At 47.8% G+C, this 20064-nt stretch overlaps 1 protein-coding gene across 1 annotated transcript in view; it reads left to right on the top strand.

Moving 5' to 3' along the window:
- The first annotated feature begins 238 nt into the window (after window positions 1-238).
- ADAMTS18 (ADAM metallopeptidase with thrombospondin type 1 motif 18) overlaps window positions 239-20064 on the top strand; it is a 142169-nt gene continuing 122343 nt past the window's right edge. Inside the window, exons 1-3 of the mRNA XM_023245122.2 lie at window positions 239-328; window positions 441-528; window positions 3476-3792. Of these exons, the coding sequence (XP_023100890.2) occupies window positions 239-328; window positions 441-528; window positions 3476-3792 (495 nt within the window). The remainder of the gene's footprint in view (window positions 329-440; window positions 529-3475; window positions 3793-20064) is intronic.

Below are 20064 nucleotides of genomic sequence, written 5' to 3'. Positions count from 1 at the left end.
CTCTCCCGGGAGCGGCGGGCGGCAGCTCCGCGGGCCGGCGCCGGCAGAAGGGAGGGCGCGCGGGCGGCCGGAGGAGGGGAGGCCCCGGCGCGCGCGGCCCGCGAGGTGAGCGGCGGCGGCTCCCACCTGGCGCCGCACCTGGAGCGCCGCGCTCCGGGCCGGCGGGGAGAATGCGCGCCGCCAGTGCGCTCCGCCCGCCGCGTCCGGCCGCCCGCAGCCGCCGCGCCCGCACCTGACCATGGAGTGCGCCCTCCTGCTCGCGTGCGCCCTGCCCGCCGCCCGCTCGGGCCCGCCGCGGGCTCCGGCGGGGCTGGGGCGCGTGGCCAAGGCAGGTGCCCGCCGAGGGGCGCGCCGAGAGCGGGGGGGGTGGTGGTGGCGGGGGGCGCCCGGCGCCAGCCCCGCCGCGCCCCTCACGCGCGGTGTCACCTTTTCTCTTGCAGGCGCTCCAGCTGTGCTGCCTCTGCTGTGCGTCGGTCGCCGCAGCCCTAGCCAGTGACGGCGGCGGCGGCGGCGGCGGATTAAACGTCGGTTCGTATTTGCTCCCCACCCCGAGAAAGGGCCTTCCCGGGCACTTGTCCCTTCTTTCCCCCCCTCCCCGAAAGAGGGGAAAGTGGGAAGGCGCGTTCCACGTCCCCCCTCCCCTCCCCGCCCCGACCTGGCAGGTGTGTGCCCGTCCTGGAAAGGGTTCCTGTTTGGCGGGGCGGGGGGTGATGTGGCAAGGACTCTGAACTTATCAAAAGAATCAGTGTCTTGAGCTGAAAGTCGCATCATTGAGAAAACAATACTTTCCCTGGGTCACAGACGGCTTGTTTAAAAAACGTACTGCGGTGAGAAATTAGGAAGGGGACATTCTGGTTGATAGCAGAAGGCACCTTCCTGATTTCCTTCCTTTTCTGGGAAAGCCTGTGGGAACTAATGCTTGCGGGGGGGGGGGGGAGAGTGAAAAAATGCGAGACCTCCCCTTCCCCGTCTCTCCTCCTCGTTTTCCTCTCCACTTGTGTTCCTTCCCTTCCTTTCCTTCTCTCCTTTTTCCTGCCCTCGGGTCACGGATGCCACAAGACTGCTTTTAGAAGGAGGAGAGCAGGTAAGCTGGAGGTCTCTGGGGGCTTTATCTCTTCTGAGGTTCCCGGCCAAAAACCTCCAGAGAACACCCTTCCCTTCTGTCATTTATTAACTTCCTGATGGTTGGCATTGTTTCCACCAGCTACAGGAGAACAGCTCATCCACGTGTCTGGCACAACCTGATGTCCAGCCCGGATTCTAGGAGTTTTAGCCTTGCAGGGTCCTCTCCTGCTGTGGGAGAGCCAGGCGTATTGGGGAGAGGGGAAATGGCAGAGTCCTCGCGTGAAGGCTGGGGAAAATGTGGGTGAGATGAGGGGAGGGGACAGAGCCAGGAATTAACTCCTGAGAAATTCACCGTTTGTCCAACCAGAGAGGCTGACTGGAGTTTCTAAAACAACCCCTCATTGTTCGATTAGAGGTTAGAAAGCTGGAGGCTCCCTCTGGGGCAGGGGGATTTGTGGGCTGATGGCCTAGAGGGCTGGCTGGATAAGGCTACCCATGGCCTCCTAGCTAAGAGCAGGCAGAGTTTCAGGTGGGTTTGGGGAAGGCGGTCAGAAACATCTTCCTGCAGAGACTAGCGCATGCGCTGGCCCGGTTTCCACACTTGGGTTTTAGCACGGTGGAGAAAGGAGGTGGGTTTTTTTTGGGGGGGGGGGGACAGAGAGAGACAGAGCATGAACGGGGGAGGGGCAGAGAGAGAGGGAGACACAGAATCGGAAACAGGCTCCAGGCTCTGAGCCATCAGCCCAGAGCCTGACGCGGGGCTCGAACTCACGGACCGCGAGATCGTGACCTGGCTGAAGTCGGACGCTTAACCGACTGCGCCGCCCAGGCGCCCCAGGAGGTGGTTTTTTAATAAGAAAAAGTTGCATTTAATCAAGAGTCACATTCCTGTAAAGCAATGTAACAGAGTTTTAAGACAGAAGTAGTGTAAAAACAAAACTCAGTTTTTTAAGGGTAAGAGAGGAGGAAAACTTATTTCCCAGTTATTTTTTAATAAGCATGTCAGAGATAGTATTTCTAGTCAGGAGTCGAGAAAATGGGAGAGGCAGGATGTAAAGAAGACTGAGAGAAGGGTAGTGGCTCAAGCAATCAGAGTCACAGGTGGTTCCTACACAGAAGAACACAGTTGAAAATTATCGTCATGTTGGGATTTTATTTTTCCAAACGGAGGCTCAATTAGCATATCGCTCATGGATCCCTCTTACCTACCAGCCTTCTGTTCATTCCTGAACTTTTCTTATTTGGTTGTTGACTCTCTTGGGAAAAGGGAAATTCCTCTCTCTTTTCCTCCCCCAGTAACCAGGGACCCAAGTGACTCAAACATGCCTCTCAGTTATTCGGAATCGTTCTAAACACTTTCCAAATTAGTTTCCCATTCTGTGCCTAGAAAGTGGAAACGCAGGATGTCTTCGAACACGCAGAAGGTCTGTCCCAAATCCTTTTGTGATGGTAGTTCTTGGTCTCAGCATTTTGTGATAGAAAACGGTGTGCTGGCTTCGGTTTTCCGGCAGCAAGTAGTTGGTTGGTTTTTGGGTTTTTTTGTTTTTTGTTTTTGTTTTTTGTTTTGTTTTTTTTGCAAGCAGCAATTAGTGCTGCTCTAGAGAGCAGTGGGGAAAGTATTTTTAAACGTGCCTTCCAGGTGTTCCCCTGACTGATACTCCCTCCCTCACCAACATGTCTGAGCAATTTTAAACATCAGACTCAATAGGAAAGTTCTGACAATTTTGAGACATTTTTGAATGCATCCACTGTATTTTATGCTTACAGTGAAATGGGATTGTCCCTGGACAAGCTCAGAGTAAAATGTTCAGAGCAATACAAGCGCTGGGGTTTTATTATCACATGTAGTTGCTCTCGGAAATCTGAAACTGCCAGTATTCGCTCGTTATCTGAGATAGCATCTCAAGTTACTCAGCACTGGGAGTTATCATTTGAAATTTAAACTCTGCCTCCCCCTATGCTCCCAGTTCAGTTTAAGCCCGAAGATATTAATCTCCTCGGAAAAAAAAAAATTGATGCATTTCTTTACTTCTGCGGTTCTGTATTTATTTTGTGTCCAAAAGATCACTTTTTATGTACGGATGGTTCTGCAGCTCCCAGACTCCAGTTCCTCTCTCTCTGTCTCCAGACCATGAGAGAGGGTTGTGGCATTTTCTCGCAAACATTCTTGGCATTCGTGAAGATCGTGCTTGACTTCTCGGTTTGGTAGGCATCCCTGTCACAGAGCTCCTTGCAAAAGCCACAGAGTTCTCCTCTTCGGGAGCGGCTCTGAGTTCCCGTTAAGCGAGGTGCAGGGCAGTGGAAACAAAGATACCTTTGAGCTGTCCTTTGCTCCCCGCCAGCCTGTTGGAAAGCGAGCCTTTGGCACTGTGGGTACTGGGTGCTGACAGCTAAAACTTTCCCGTTGCAGATTACGTCTTTGTCACGCCGGTGGAAGTGGACTCAGGCGGGTCGTATATTTCACACGACATTTTGCACAACGGCAGGAAAAAGCGATCGGCGGGGAGTGCCGGCAGCTCCCCGCATTACCGATTTTCAGCATTTGGACAGGAACTACATTTAGAACTGAAGCCCTCGGCGATTTTGAGCAGTCACTTTATTGTCCAGGTACTTGGAAATGATGGTGCTTTGGAGACTCCGGAACCCGCAGTGCAGCGATGCTTCTATCAGGGATTTATCAGAAATGACAGCTTCTCCTCCGTCGCTGTGTCTACGTGTGCCGGCTTGGTAAGCACCCCGCACGCTGGGTCGACTCCCCCTTTCTTGTGTTTTGTGGAACTCGAATGAACAGATGTCTGCAATATTAAGTGTTCTTCCAGCCAGCTCGACACATTCACACTGTCAGCTTTGATACTTCTAATATTCTCAATTAATCTAATCTGCTCCCAGAAAAAGAAAATAGAATAGAACTTTAATTACCATTTAGAACATTCTTTTGATGTTTAATGGTCTGGGCCTCTTTATTCTCTGTGTTTGAGACGATCCCTGAGGAAATTAATTTGATGGATGCCATTCGCTTTGTAAAGTCTTAAGAGACCCAGGCATTATATAAATCTAACAAGCTGCATGCTTCTACACTGCTTTGAGACGGGAAAACTGTATTTCAATGCAAAATTGTGTTCAGCAGCCCCGTTAAGCCCAACCTTCACTGTAGAAGGGAGGCCCTTTGTTTTCTTTGAACTAAGCTGTTCATGTCCTGCTCGCACAAGACATCCTTTTAGACTGTGGTGTGGTGTGGTGTGTTTGAGGACTGGCAGGACTGAGTGTGGCATCCAGGGAGGCAGAGCACTTAAAAAGTACTGGGGACGAGCGTCATTTCCTCTCTGTGTGATCCTCGACAGCTGAGCTCCAGGCCAAGGCTGTTGGTGTAAAACGATACTTGCCTCAGCATTCGGTCAAATCTACGAGGCAGTAAATGCGGTTCTAGGTTCGCACTGCCGGTGAGAAGCGTCTTGCACGGACATAAGAGTGTGTGTGTGTGTGTGTGTGTGTGTGTGTGTTCGAACACATCATTGGCCATGCCCTGGCATGGCCGGAAGAAGTGTGGGAAAGCCCAAGTGGCGATGTCGTTCGTAACGTGCACGGTAAATCAGGACACCGAGCAAGGAGCGGGGCGGGAGGTGTAGGTGCCGGTGAATGAAAACTCCCACGTTCTGCGCCAGTCGAAACTTTATTACTCAACTTCGTTTTCATAGCGTGGCCTGAAATGCAGCTATCACCTTTCATCACAGCTAGAGTTTTGGTGTTCTTTGGTATAATTTTGCAGTATCGGGCGAGGCAAAGATTTGACAGTTCCCAGCTAAGCTTGATCCATGTAAATGACCGCCATGACTCATTAATGACGTGGCTACGCACACCCACAAATAGATTTGGCGTTTTGGTGCTGGTGGTGGTGGTGGTGGTGTTGGGCTTGATGGTGATGGGTCTCTTTTCCGGGCATTGTCCCGTATTTCCCCCGTCTCCTGTCTGCTCCTGTATCCTAATGCCTTCGGGAGTGGAGGCACCTCACTGTAGTGGCTTAAACTATCCCATTCCACATAACACCGTGGAGGTGCAAGTTATGAACCTCCATATGCCTTCGTGTCTTCAGCTCTAGAGTGGAAATAACAAGAGGGTTTACAGCACAGAGCTGTGGGGATTAGGCGACTTCTTACATGGACGATGCGAAGCGGTTCCTGGCAGGGAATAATCGCTCCCTGGCGATTCTAGTTCCGGCAACGCTTAGCCACCTCACGTACCTCTCTTGGGATTCCCCCCTCTGTGAATGACAGGAAATCTGATCGGTTGCCTCCTATCAATAGATGTCAGTTGATTTCTCCTGGGGAGGAGAGTCACCGGGAGCAAATGATCGCTTAACAAACGGGAATGAGGCAAGTGAAAAATTTCCATCGTTGTGATGGATGTGAGAGAATTGACGGCCACATGCGCCTGTGTCTAAGGCCAATGTGGGTTGGAATCATGACATTTGGATTCTGTCTCCCCTACTCCAGAAGCCAGCTGCATGTAATCAGTTAAATAACTTTTCTAGGTCTCAGTTTCCTCTCCTGCATCATGTAAAATAACTTCTCAGACCACTGCCATCTCTAGGCATCTGACTCTGATTAGCCGATTTGTTGACCCTGGCGGGGCCCACTTGGTATGGGGTAGGGTGAGAATCAAGCCGATCCCCACCTCTCCGTGACCCTGCCAAACGACTACGAAACACAAACACATACCCCCCAAACTTGATGAGAAAAAAACAACAAGAAAGAAACATGAAAGGGGAAAAAAACCACAACTGAGAAACTGGACGCCACTCTGAGTTAATTTTTGAAGCCCCGTGTTGAAGTATAATGTGTGTACGGAAACGTGCAAAACGAACATGCGGAAAAAGGCAAAAATCATAGAGCACAGCCTAATGAACTTTCACACAGTTCGCACCCATGTACCCGCCACCAAGATGAAGCAAGACATTCCCAGTGTCCCAGACGATCCCCCTGTGTCCGCTCCCCGGTCCCTACCCCACCCCCACCCCCAGAGGTAACCACTGTCCTAACTTCTAACTTAGCTTACTTTTGCCCTTTTTAATATTTTACATAAGGCAAATTATACAGTATTCGTCCGCGTGAATATTTCAGCAGGTTTCCATTTAGAGGTTGGTGGGCGTCTAAGCGTTCCGGTTTGGGCTATTCTGGAGTACCGCTGAGCATTCTTGTCTGTGCCTCGTGGTGAGCCTGTGGACCCATGGAAGTATACCTAACAATGCGTTGTTGGGTGTGGCTGTGCCACTTGGCACCTGCCATCAGCGGGTCTGGGAGCTCCAGTCACTCCACATGCTCGCCGACACTTACTGTTGTCTCTGGTTTCCATTTTAGCTACCGAAGTGATGGGCGTGACGTGGTTCCCCATGACGGGTTTAGTTTGTGGTGTCCTGGTGGTGATTGCAGTCGAGTACCGTTTCTTCTGCTCACCGGCCATCTGTATGTCCTCTTTTGTGATCCGTCTCTATCCTGCAGACAGATGGTATTGATGCTTCCAGCCTATGCTGTGGTGTTTTTCCCTTTTCTCTGTCAATAGAGACCAGAATTCTGAGCAAAAACACTGCTCTGCTGGTGTGACCTCTCTGTTACGATGGCTACGATTCTCTAACAAGGCATTGACCTGCTTATGAAGCACTATCAAATGGCAGTAGTGAAGACGGTGAGATCATCTGAGGTACCACGGTGAGGGGACACTTCACTAGAAACAGGGAGAGAGGGTGATGGGGAGGAATAATCGTGGCAGGAGGAGGACTTTCTTCATCCTTCCAGCCCCTTAGAACACATAGACCTTGCCCTCCTTCTTTGGCCAAACAAAGGGTTATACCCTTGCTAAAGTTCATTAGCAGCTACTCTGATGGCTTCCGAGCAGTGAATAATGGAAGAGTTCATGAGAGGGGCAAACCTCTGCATGCTTTTTTGGAGAGACTCGGCAGGGTTAACATGCTAAAGGAGACGAGCAACTCTTCTTGCCTTGATGTAGAAGCTGACAGGAGCCGAATGAGGCTGATAGGTAGAGTCTCTTCCAATGGAAGGCTCTGCATCAGGGTTTCTACCCCCATGGAGCTGGATGACTGGCCTCAGAATGCCTTTAGAGGTTACAGCAACTTCCTGGAGTGCATGCAGTGTGTCTCAGGACAGTAGGTCACCTTTCCATAACGAAGTACCCATGGAAGAACTAACCTGTTATCTTGGTCGCCAGGGAAGCCCCAGGAGAGAATGAGAAAGGGTAGGAAGGTTATAATCATGAAATAGATGCCTATGTATATACATGTGTACGTGCGTATTCCAGTGAGGATGTCTCTGGCAGGGAATTTCCCTCAATAATTCTGAATTAAACTGTCCTTCGAGTATTTGCTTAAAATGCACTCCCCTCCCCACGACTGACAGGGCTCGCTTTACTCAGGAGTTGAGCAGGCCATTATTTACTTAGAACAAGGGACAGAACAGAAGTTGCAAACTTCCCTGGGTGAATCCTGCCTCCCGCGGTGTCCCGGCATGATTATTATTTTTTGGGGTTTTGAGTGCATTTAGACAGGAACTTGCCTACTCCAACTCCTCACTGCCCCCTACATCTGACTGCCTCGCACTCTCTGAGGGTGTCTTGGGTTTGCAGCCTTTGTCCCAGAATCTTGGGGGTGCAGATTAACCCAATCACCATTTGCCATGTACATTCCTCCTACCGTATCTAGCCTCTCTTCCACTAACACAGCCATGGGAAGGTCATTACGTCCAGGAAGCCCATGCTGTTGTTAGCATTCGCTTCTTGGTGTTGAACTACCACCTACCTTTTTATGACTTTCACCTGTATTTCTTAATTTTGTCTTCTGGGTTGGTAGAACAAACTTGTACCTTTCTGCCTCCATGCTGGGAGATCCAAAAGTCCTTTCTGCTCAAAAATGTTTTGCCTTAGAGCTCCTTTTTTTTTTTTTTTTTAATCAGGACAGTGGTTTTCAGAGTGTGATCAGCTGCATTAACTTTGCCTGAGGTGTTGAAAATTTGAATTTCTTTACCCACAACAGAAGGTCAGAGAGGCTAAGCTCAGGAATGTGTGTTTTTCTAATTCTCCAAGTGACTCCTAATGCATATTAACAGTAGAGAACCATTGGATCAAGACGTTGAACAAATAGGCAAATTGTTTTAATAACTGCTGTTGGGGAAAAAAAATAATTGCTTTTGGTTTGACAGACTGATCCCATTTCTAAAAGTTAGTGGAAATGTCGTGTTTTAAGAACAGACTGAAAAGACACATTGAAAGATTATCCTTTTATTCAACAAGTTTTGATTAGCTTCTATCAGGCACCTGTCAGGGTACAGCGGATAAAGTCACAAGCACGTTGGATGCTATGTTCTAGTTTATAGAAGAAGTTCACGGCGTAGGGTTTTAAAAATGGGGGAAGCATAGTCAAATAGTACTAAAAGCCACCTCTGGGAGATCTACTGTGCACATTAGCATATTAGCAACTTAGAAATGCCCTACTTTAAGGACATTTGTTTAAGCCTAGAATTTTCCTAACTGACAGTCTGGTACTAACAAGAAAATCGAAGCGATGATTCCCAAAAAAGATCTATTACGTATTGATTTCTAACCGGGGTGGGGGGGGGGGAGATGTTCCCGGAATAAAAGGATTTCATGACCATATAAGTGGCCATATATTCCCATAGAGTTAGGAAACCTTAGGTTTAAATGCAATTAGAAGTCTTTTCTGTAATAGGGCCCACACCTTTTAATATGCTAATGTGGATTGCGGCTTGCGAAGCTCCCAGAGGTGGAATTCTAATACTAATTGGGCTGCTCCCCTCTCTTGAAGGCGTACTTTCATCAATAACTTGTCCAGATTTCTGTGGTTCACCCTAAAAGAGCGATTTCTAGCTCTAAGATTACTTGCCCTTTGCGGGTGCCTGATAAACCTAATTTCCATGTGTTCCCGTTGGGGAAATACACCCCTTGCTTGACACGCTCGAGCACCAAGCTCCGTTCACCATGTGAGGATCAAGTGACAAGGCTTGTGGGAACTTCTGCCGTATTGCTTCCCTCCCCAGATCTGTACTAAGTGTACTTGGTGCTCTACCTTTGATGAATAACAGTGAGCGAGCTCCCAGCTGGCGAAGAGCGGAGGACTGCTCGGCCGCCGTCTTCCCTTGTCTCGAGTCAGGACCCAGGCTCAGCACTGCATCAGGGGCTCAGCGGAAAGTGCGCAGGAGATCCCTCCGGCCTCAAGTCCTGACCCACCGCCTAGTTCTTGTCCCTCCGCTTTCTTTCGTTTCTTCTCTCCTTGTCCCCAACAATTAAACCGTAAGTGGTGTTTCTCCTCCGTGGCTGGCTGCCCCGGTGTCCTCATGCCTTTGTTAGCGGTGGCCTCTATCTAGACTGCTCTCCAGAGAGCCCGGGTCCCTGCGAGGAGCTTTGGAAGCGGTTGTGTTTCCGTAGGCGGTAGGACAGCTTTGATCTCCCCTTTTCAGAGTCATTTTATGACTCAGAAGGCTCAGCCATTGAGTTGGCTCTTGCTGGCCACTGCCTTCCCTACAGTCTTTAGAAACCTGGTTTCCGTTCATAAAAGGGCTGAAGTTAAATGACTTTAGTCCAGACGTGCAGAAAGAAACTCCGCTGTCTTGCTTTGTGGCGACTTGTTAGCTAAGCAGGGGTTTGCTGAATTACATACACCCCCTTGGAACTTCTCAATCACTTGAGAGGATCACGTGAAATTAAGGATTAGACTGGGCTGTATTCACAAGTGTTTGGATACAGGCTGATCCAAATCAGAGATGTTTTCTTAGGTTATTGATTCATCAAGGGTAAAAAGATGTTTTTCTTTCTTTCTTTCTTTTTCTTTTTTTTTTTTTTTTTTTGGCCACTCTTCAGCCATGATTTGCTCCAAGCAATACTTGTAGCAAAATGCCAGCTAATTTCTTTTTTTCTGAAAACAGGGCCAAGGTTCTTGCCAAAGAGCAGGGTCCCGAGGCTGCCTTGAGGGGTGCTCACATGGGAGGGTGGAGGGCTGACTCTTCCCCCCGGGCTCTCTGGCTGTGAGAGGGTGGCCGCCAGAGGAATGTAACCCCCAGCCTCCAGGATTGTGAGTGCTGGGCTTTCTGCGTGCCTCTGCACCTGTTTTTTCTCATCTGTAACGTGGATGTAACTCTGTCGCTTTCCGGGGGACTGTGGCGACACATGATGAGCACTTAGCCTGGCACATGCTGGGCGCCCCGTCCTTCATTACCCTTGGCTTTGGACTAGGAGGGGGTCTGGGAAGGAAATGACAATGGCACGCTGGTCCTGGGGCCTCCTCAAGCCTGTCAAAAGGGGAATAGGGCCCTGGGTGGTGGCAACACCCTGCAGAGGATATTTGGAGATTTTATCGGAGCAAGTAACCGCTACGTGATCCACCATGAAGGAGGGAAGCAAGAGAAAGGTAAAGAATAACGGGGAAAGATCAGCCCACACGTGAAGATCTGGATGGAGGCATGCATGGTAGAGAGCTTGGTGTACCGGCTTTGAGGTCAGACTTGGAAGTCCCAGCTCTGGCCTTCAGTAACCACGTAACTCGGGTCAAATCACGGACCTCTCCACGCTTCATTTCCTCATCGGTGAGATGAGGAGAATGGGGCTTATGGATGCTGACTTGGAAGGAAAATACGGAATGGTGCAATGCTTAAAACAGCGCCTAGCGCCTAGTAATGATGTTGGTAGTGGTAATGAGAGGGTAATAATTGCCATGATTGCGGACCTCCTTCCGTAAAGGTGTTTCCAACGTTGGCTAATGCCAGTCCTCTTTACCACCCGCAGGCAGGAAACTTGTAGCCACGGTAATAATAGTTTGTATTTATTGAGCACTTCCTTTCGTTATTAAAACTGGGGCCGTGGAGAGAGGAGGATTCAGCTAAGACACAGACTGAGGCCTTCATAAGATTTAACCGCCAGAGAGCGTAGAGGTGTTCAAGGTCTAAAGTAGCATACCCCCCCCCCCCCCCGCCGGGCCCCCACGCACTACAAAACGACCGAGGCACCTAAAAGCAAACAAACAAACAAACAAACAAACAAACAAAAAACCCCAGCATCATATTTTTAGGCCCCACCTCTGAGATTTCTGTGGATCCTGGGTAGAGCCGAGGCGTCCATTTGAGTAAAGGCAAGAAAAACCTTCACAGATGGTCCCACCCAACGGGCACTGCTGACTGAATTAGCGTCCTGAGTGTGTCCGCGAAGAATCTTCTCAGGGGAGACGGGACGGCTGGAACATCTTTGCGACAATTGTTTTTGCTTTATGGATGCATCGCGGCATGTAAGTGCGACTGTCCATGCTCTAACTGGCACCAGCCGATGTGTATGCTAAGAGGGCAGGCAGGGTGGCTAGTGTGGCTCCAAACGTAGAACATTCTGGTTTGTGTGTCCTGGGAAGCTTCACTGGCGGGTAGAATAGCTCCACCTCGAGCTAGGTTAAGCCTAAAAAATACATTTTTTTTGGCTCAGAGATCACTCACATTCATCCTTCCCGCCCTCGTCCTTGTCCTAGGATGGCTAGCCTTGAGCAAGGCGGGACCCGAGGTACCCAGTGACGTCATCACTGTTGTCTTTCTTCTGACTCTGCTCTTTTTGTGCCTCCTGAGTTCTGGAGAGGGGTCCAACGTTTCCTTGGGTGCCTGGTGTCTCAGGTGCCTTACTCAGCGGTGACACCACAGTTGGAACCTATATGCTGTGTGAGAGCACGTGTGTGGGGCTCTGGACTTGATTCCCTCTCTCATCTCTCCGGTAGCCTCGGGGCCGTGCTCCATTCCTCTGTGTTTCCAAACAAGACCAAATTTTGTCTTCACTCACATCATGATATATGAGTTAATGCCTAAAAGGAAGTGAGGGGTGATGCACAGCAAGCCAAGGATTGCAGGTATGGGTTTGAATCTCCTTTTGAAATTAGAGTTTATTACCTCTGGTGGGGTGGGGTGTGTGTGCGCGCACGCGTGCGCTCATGTGCACATTTAAAATGTCCATAAATTGTATTAGCCAACATTTTTCCTGAAGCATTTTTTGTGATGGGAAGGGGGAATGCTTGGGAATAACATATATCTGGGAGTTCCTTCTGTATTAGTACGCGTACATCTATCTTATTCTTTCAACTGCTGCATATTATTCCCTTCTGGTCAATAGGTTTGTTTCCAGTCTTTTGCTGTTGCTGAAAAGGGCATGCATATGGATGAGTCTTCTTAGTTGCGTGCAATTCTATATTTCCCGAGAGAGAGACACCGAGAGAGTGCCTTTGTGAAAAGCTGAGGCACCACACACACACTAGACATTAGCTATGGCTGGAAATTTCCTTGCTGAGATTGATCCTAGCCACCCAACGTCACTGGCTATTACTGGCTCTGATTGGTTGTAAATCACGCATAGTTACTGAGAACTCGTTTCACCTTTGTCTTCGTTGAGCCCAAGAAAGTCACTCAGGTGAATGGTTCTCTCCAGTGGAGCGTATGTGCTGGTAAAATTGCACGGTTTCCCACCATCAACGATAGACCGTTTAAGAGAAGGTGGTACCGATGAAATCGTGAAGTCCAAATATAAACCGGCCCAGTGAGCACTGCCCATTAAAGCTTTCATGACCCATACTATTTGCCCGGGCTTCCTACCCATCTCTGTCCACAAACCCAGGAGTGCCCTTTGAGTTACATCAAGTCGTTTCTGTGGAAGCCTGTTCCCACGGTTTCTCTATCCAATTACAGGGCAGAGTACCCTCAAATACCCTAATACAAGTCTGGTGAGAGCGTGCTATCTGGACGGCATGCTCACCTCTCCTGAAGGGATGCCTTTGATGGATCTAAGGATTTCATTCGTGGCTGAATTCTTTTGATTGCTTATTCATGCCGCTGAGCTCTGGAATATTTTATCTGCCCTTATTACCGCTACAAGTCAAGGGGGCGTGCTTTCTAATATAAATTATATAACGCACACCGCTAATCTACTGGAAGTCGGCTACCCTTAGTTGAGAGACGGCACTTGAAAGGGACTGCCATAAGCCAGTAAGAAGAGATTATCTCTCCAGTGATTTCCTGAGCTCTCCTACAGCAGCCTGCTTTTTCAGTGTCGGCTCCTTCTGTGACTTGACCATCCTTCGCGTCCCTTTCATATTGTTCTTTGCCCCCTCCGGGGGGCAGAGGAAGAGTTACCCCAGATTAATTTCTCTGTGGATGAACAGTGAACACAGTTATTCTCCAACCTCGGTTGTTGAGTGTAGGTCTGTTTTGTGCAGCACAGAGAGTCCAGATAAAGTTGGGACTTTATTTCAAAGTGACAGAAACTAGGTAGAAAATACTACTTAAATGCACTCTTGCTCTCTATATGTACTTTACGTAATACGCACACACACACACACACGCATGCATGCATATCTTGTATTTTCCTGTGTCTTAGTCTTATCTCAGTATTTTGCAGTCATTGTTTTCCAGTAGGCTGCATTGAAGCCAGATGAATTTCATGCTTTCAAAAGGATTCTTTTTGTGTGTAAAGCAAATACTAGTTTCTGTTTAATCCGGCATATGTAACAATGTCATTTATGATTAAATCACATCTAGGTCAGTGATTCTTAGCCTAGAGAGCCTTAAAAAAAACACAGATGCCCAGATCCTACCCCAGACCAGTTGAAGCTGAATATCTAGGGGTGGGGCCCAGGCATGAGCATTTTTTAATGGCTCCCCCGTTGGTTCTAATGCACCGTCACTACTGAGAACCCCTGGGCCAGATAAACAAATACCAGGGGCTTCGGAGGCTCTATGACCTTAGAAATGCCTCGTGCAATAGTTTAAGAAGGCTGGCATGTTCCAGTGCATGAGATCTCAGAAGCCCATCGTTTTTACTTACTAGTTATGTGATCTTGGCAAAATTATTCTTTTTGAAGACCTTTTATTTTGAAATACATTTAGACTCACAAGTTGCAAAAATAGTACAGAGATTTCCCATGTATCCTTCCCTCAGCTTTGGGAAATGCTCAACTCCCCGAGAATCTGGTTTCCTTATCTGTAAAGTAGAGATGGAAAAAACCCTGTGAAAGGGCTGCTTTGAGAAGGAAGTGACAAGATGATGCCATGTACAAACTGTGGCCCCGAGCTCCGCAACCCCTGCTGCGCGCGCGCGCACACACGTCTCCCAATTATTCATTCAGCTGCTAATTTCAGTACTGCTGGGAAGAGATTTTGCAGAGGTCCTTTCAAATCAGTTGACCTTAAGATAGGGAGATTTTGCAGGTAGGTTTGACCTGATAATTGTATGATCACGTGGAATCAGGAAAAGTCAAAGGGGATTTGACACGGGAGAGAGTCTCCGTTGCTGGCTTTGGAGATGGAGAGGTCCATGTGGTAAAGAGTGCAGGTGGCCCCAAGGAGCTGAGAATGGCCTCTAGCCGGCTGCCAGCAAGGATCGGGGGCCTCCATCCTACAACAGGAGGGAACCGAATTCTGCCAACAACCTCAATGAGCTTAGAAGTGGATTCTTTCCCAGAGCCTCCAGCGAGGAATGCAGCCCTGGCTGACACCCTGATTTTGGCCTTGGGAAACCCAGAGCACAGAACCTAGTCGCTCTGTGCCCAGACTTCTGACTTGTAGAGCTGTGAGCTAATAGGTGTTACTTTTAAGCTGCTAAATATGTGGCAGTTTGGTTATGCAGCCATAAAAACCTAACAGAAAATTTCTACAGTGCTCACTCTGCGGCAGGTGGGTCCGGAGTAAGTCCCCTCTGTTTCCAGAATCACGGCCCTCTCATATCATCCATCAACTGCTCATGCTACCTCATAGGGCACGTCAGACCATGGGTTCAAGGAGAAGCAGTGAGTTTCCATAGATAGTCCCTATTTAAAATTGCTGAGGAAATGTGGGGCGCCTGGGTGGCTCGGTCGGTTAAGCATCCAACTTCTGCTCAGGTCAGGATCTCACGGTTCGTGAGGTCGAGCCCCGTGTCGGGCTCTGTGAGGACAGCTCAGAGACTGGAGCCTGTTTCAGATTCAGTGTCTCTCTCTGTCCCTCCCCTGCTTGTGACCTGTGTCTGTCTGTCTGTCTGTCTGTCTGTCTGTCTGTCTGTCTGTCTCAAAAATAAACGTTAAAAAATTGTAAAATTGCTTAGGGAATTTTATACTGTTTCTCAATGGGGCACTACGGATATGGACGGATGCTTGTGGGCACTGGCCTGTGTGTTCTAGGATGCTTAGCATCTCAGGCCATTAGCTGGTAGATGCCATTGGCACCCCACAGCTGTATCAAAATGTTTCCAGATATGGCCAAGTGTCCCCAGGGGTATAATTGTCCCCAGTCGAGAATCCCTGATAGCACACAATCACAAGCTGGCGGCTTTAATAGAACACATTTATGTAAGGTGTTTTTTTTTTTTTCCAGAGGATACTCACTGTTGATTTCAGAGTCTTTAGGAATAATGATTTCAGTAACAGTGATGATTCAATAATGATTTTTCCTTTTGAGGAACGTATTTGGGGAGACTGTGTATGAATGGCGCGTGGGGACTGGGGGTAGATTGGAAGGCAGCAAAAAATCATCTGGAAATCTTTTTAAAGATGTGTATTTGCTTTTGAATTTCACAGCATGCCAATCCAGACTGCTGAAATTAAGTGGATCTTTGCAGAAACATATATTTCTAATAAAATTTACCCTTGCGTTCTTAGGAGGGAGGGAGCCTATCTTACAAGGGAGGGAGCCTATAGATGAGAAATGTGGATTCCATTTCTGGGTGTGCTGCCAACCTTCCATAAAAGTTGAATGTCCCCTGTATCCTGTTGATCTGCAGCAGTGGGGGCAATGGGCAGCTCTGGGAATGAGATGAGGAATGTTCTCTGTGTTTTATTAATGTGTGCTCAAGCCTGAGAATCTTGTCAAGGTGTATTGGGTTTTTCTATCTACTGAATGTAGTTGGGCAATTTATGCGTTTACAAGTAAACGTGTAAATTCTTCACCATACTTGATGAGGCAAGGAGCTCTGTTTTCACTGGAACACAAGATAAGGCAGCTAATTTTTCCATATGCATGGACTCATCAGCTGACCTGGTTATGTAACCCATCTCTGCCATCGCTTCCTTCCGTCATATGAAAGTGCACGGTACCCCAGTAGCTCGTACCTCCATAATAGCAACATCCTCGAAACCCCCAACTTCTTTCTAAATGTACCAGGTAGACAAATTCAAGGTCATTTGGGGGCTTGTATTCTTGGCTAATTGCCTGACGTTTCTCCTTTCTTTTCTCTCTGTTCCTTCCTCCTACCTACCACCCACCCCCTCTCGACACCCATCCACCCCTCCACCCACCCATCCTTCTAACTCAAAGCCTTAACTTCCAGCTTCCTCTGTGCTTCAGTGCTATGACAGACTGTGAAAGTACAAAAATGATAATATGGTCCCTAAATTATTAGATACTCCGCTGTGAAGGTGGGGAGTAATGGAGACAGGTAGATAAACACTTAAGGACGGTGCAACAGAATTAATATTATAGTTAAGGTATCATTTAAAGCACCACGAGAACACAAATAAGTGTTGAGCGACTAATTTTCAGTGTGAGCAGTGTAAATGAGGCTATTGTAAATAGCACGTACTCTTATACACTTGTCCGTGTAAATTTCACGGCTCCCAGGTCAATTGAATTGGGTATTTCGAAAATATAACCGATGCTGACCACTCGTTATCCCCTCTCCTGCCACCATTGTGATCCGAGCCGCTGTGCTCTGTCATCTGGATTCTTGTAGCAGCTTCCAGTCTGGTGGTTCTCTTACGTCTCTTGTGTCCCTGTAATCTATGCTTCTCACAGTTGCCAGATTAATTCACCTTCTTTTTTTCTAGCAGCTAAAGGCTTTCCATTACTCATAGTGTGTCACCCAAATTTCTTGCCATGGCCTGCAAGGTGCTATGTGGTTGGGCTCCTTTCGCCCTATGTCCGATCTTTTCTACCATCGTATCTGTCACCCCAGCTCTTCTGGCCTCCATTGCCTTTCAGCATATCCCCGGATGCCCTGTTCCATTGACTTTGCTGTTTGAATGCTCTTCCCTCAAATATTCACCTACCCCCTTCCTTCACCTCCTGTGTATTTCATTTCTTTGTGTAAATATCATCATTGCAGAAAGTTCTTCCCTGCACCTGTCACTCCCTCATCCTCTTATCTTGCTTTATCATTCTTCATACTACTTATCATTCGTCTAATAATCGCTTTATTATCTTGCACGTGCTGCCTTCCCTGCTTGAATAGCTGCTTCGTGAGGGCCAGACTTCATCTCTGCTGTTGACATCTGTGTCTCCACTGGCAAGAGCAGACCCTGGTAAATAGTAGGCGCTCAATCAACATTAGTTACATGAATGTATGTCATTAACATCCTGGTAATTTCGAAATACAGACATCATTTCTGTGTTTGGGATGCATCCTGAATTGGATTTTTCTGAAGCGTTCATGCATGCCTTCATTCACCAGAAAAACTCATCAGTGGGTATCTTTTATGTGCAGGTCAGATATGGGGATTCCGAGATAGCAGTGGCCACCGATAATTTTTTGTCTGCCCAGCATCTGCTTCCCCAGTCTTTTGGCAAAGACATTGCAGTTTTCTTTGGGGACCTAGCTTTGCCACCTCTGCCTCAAGTCCTTGGAATTTGGCCGGAGGTGACATGTTTCAGGGTGACCAGTCAGCATATCACATATCCTTGACTACAGTGATGGGTAGGGATTCATATGTAACAGGATCAGAACCAATGAAATAAAAGTCTGGGACACCTAGGGGTAGCAGAGAGGATGGGCTGTAAGTCTGGAGTTGCTGGCAACCTTTGTGTCCCCTGAGAATAGGGTCATTGCGGTCTTGATGCCTGACATTGAAATACTTGGGGCTTTTCATTGGTGTGAAACGTATCCCCCTTTCTTGTTGCTCTAGCTTAACGTTAGTTTCTGTCACTTCGAAATAAAGTCCTAACTGTGATAGGACCCTTTCTACAAAGAACCCCCAGCCTCCCAGAGGAAGCAGGCAGGCAGAATGTAACAAGGGCCTCCAGCACGCACCGGCGGGGGGACCGATGGTGTGACTCCTCGCCCACACTGTGTGAATCGACTTTTAATGGGTGTAGAGCGGCGTATGACTACATCTACCCTTGTCGGTATTTTTTCCCACTGGCGCATCTTGGATGCATTAACTGTCTTGCTGATTCACTCCTCTGTCTGTCAGTTGTCTTGTTATTACACACCTCTCCATGTCTGCCAACAATAACCGCAGATGGCTTTAAAGCAGCAAATACGAATGAGCACGTTATATGCCTGTCAGTGAGCAGTTGGGGAGAGACTACTCTCCATGGTTGGCTTCGGGGATGACCTCACATGCCATAACCACTTTGAATTGATTTCTTTGGATGATGACACATGGGGCGAAGTTGTAAAGCAGGAATGCTTACGGATGGATGACATTGCTCAACATTCATGTGCAGTTCATTTGCGTCTTTGAAGAGCTTTATTTCAATGAGTCTAATTTTAGTGTGCAGTGGTTTTTATTTTTAAATTATGACAACAGAAGTGTTATTTTTTCCCCCATGAAATCCTGTTTCTTTTTCATGATGCACAGAATTCCATCTCCTCTTTGCCCCAGCACAGTGCCGTCCAGTAGAACGTAACACAAACTGGCAGACGGCATTGAAAACGTTCTGGTAGTCCTGTTTAAAGAGAGCGAAAAGAACCCGGTGAAACTTGCGTCGGTATATTTTGTTTAATCTAACCTCTTGCAAATGTCTCTTCAAAAGATCACCGATGAAAAAAATGGAGACAGTTCGATCTCATTTCACACACACGTCTTCAGCATCCCGTGTGCCTTTTCCAATTTGCGCACGTTTGGTTCAGACTGGCCGCGTTGCGAGCGTTTGGGAGCAGAGCCCGTCTTGGAGGGCTAGGTCTAGCCCTCTCCTATCTGGAAGTTCCAGTTCCAGGACTTTCACGGGGAAAGTGAGTGGGTAGGAAAGAAAGACTCCCTCTTTATTTCACTTGCTAAAATTGCTTATCTTCCAAGCAGTACTTGCGGAGGATCTTCAGGTTTGTTTCGAATATTCTCTGGTGTGGACAGGTTGACTTGTGGGTTTGGAGCCACTTTACCGTCATACGGTTCCACACACAGTTGTGCAGTTGTGATAGTGGAAATCCGACTTAAAATTGGGTGAGATGTTTCTTTCGAAGATAACTGAAGGATATTATGGTTTGAAAGATTGCAAAATTTACACCTGGATTTTCTTCTAATTGTATTTGATCAAAACTTGCTAGTTTAGTAACTTTTTTTGTTGTTTTTTTTTTAAGTGGAAGCCTCTTTATTAGGTCTCATTTTTCTGGTTTTCATAATAACCTTTGTAGTTATGCTAATTAATATGTGGAGAAACCAGAGCGAAATACAGTTTTAAAAAATTCCACGGTTGGGACGTTAAGAGGTAATGTCACGTGATTACAAATTTCCCTCTCTGATGAAGGGGTTCGGTGGCAGAAAATAACCCAGATCAGTGAACAGTCAAAAATACATTGTATCTGGGGTGCCTGGGTGGCTCAGTTGTGCAACTCTTGGTGTCGGCTCAGGTCATGATCTCACGGTTTGTGAGTTCAAGCCCCCCATCGGACTCTGTGTTGACAGTGTGGAGCCTGCTTGGGTCTCTCTCTGTCTCTCTGTCTCTCTCTTTCTGTCTCTCTGACTCTCTTTCCCTTTCTTCCTCTCTCTCTGCCCTCCCACATGTGTGTCTCTCTCTCTCTCTCTCACAATACAAAAACTTAAAAAAATACATTGTATCTGACTTAGGATCACATTTAATGTGTCAGAAAATTTAGTTATCTCTTTATATTTTTACTCAATTGGTGATATCTGAGCAAGTTTTCCTTGCTGGTGGCTGTGCACAGCGGCAGGAGAAATCAACCGATGGATGTGCGTCTCCGTACCCTGCCCTGGGGGCTTCTTCCCTGTCGGCCACGTGGAGCTGCCTGACCATGGTTCCCATGATCGGGTCTCTT

This window comes from Felis catus, chromosome E2 (assembly GCF_018350175.1).
Source record: "Felis catus isolate Fca126 chromosome E2, F.catus_Fca126_mat1.0, whole genome shotgun sequence".
Taxonomy (NCBI): domain Eukaryota; kingdom Metazoa; phylum Chordata; class Mammalia; order Carnivora; family Felidae; genus Felis; species Felis catus.
Note: the sequence above shows the minus strand (reverse complement) of the source record. Positions and strands in the feature narration are given on the sequence as shown.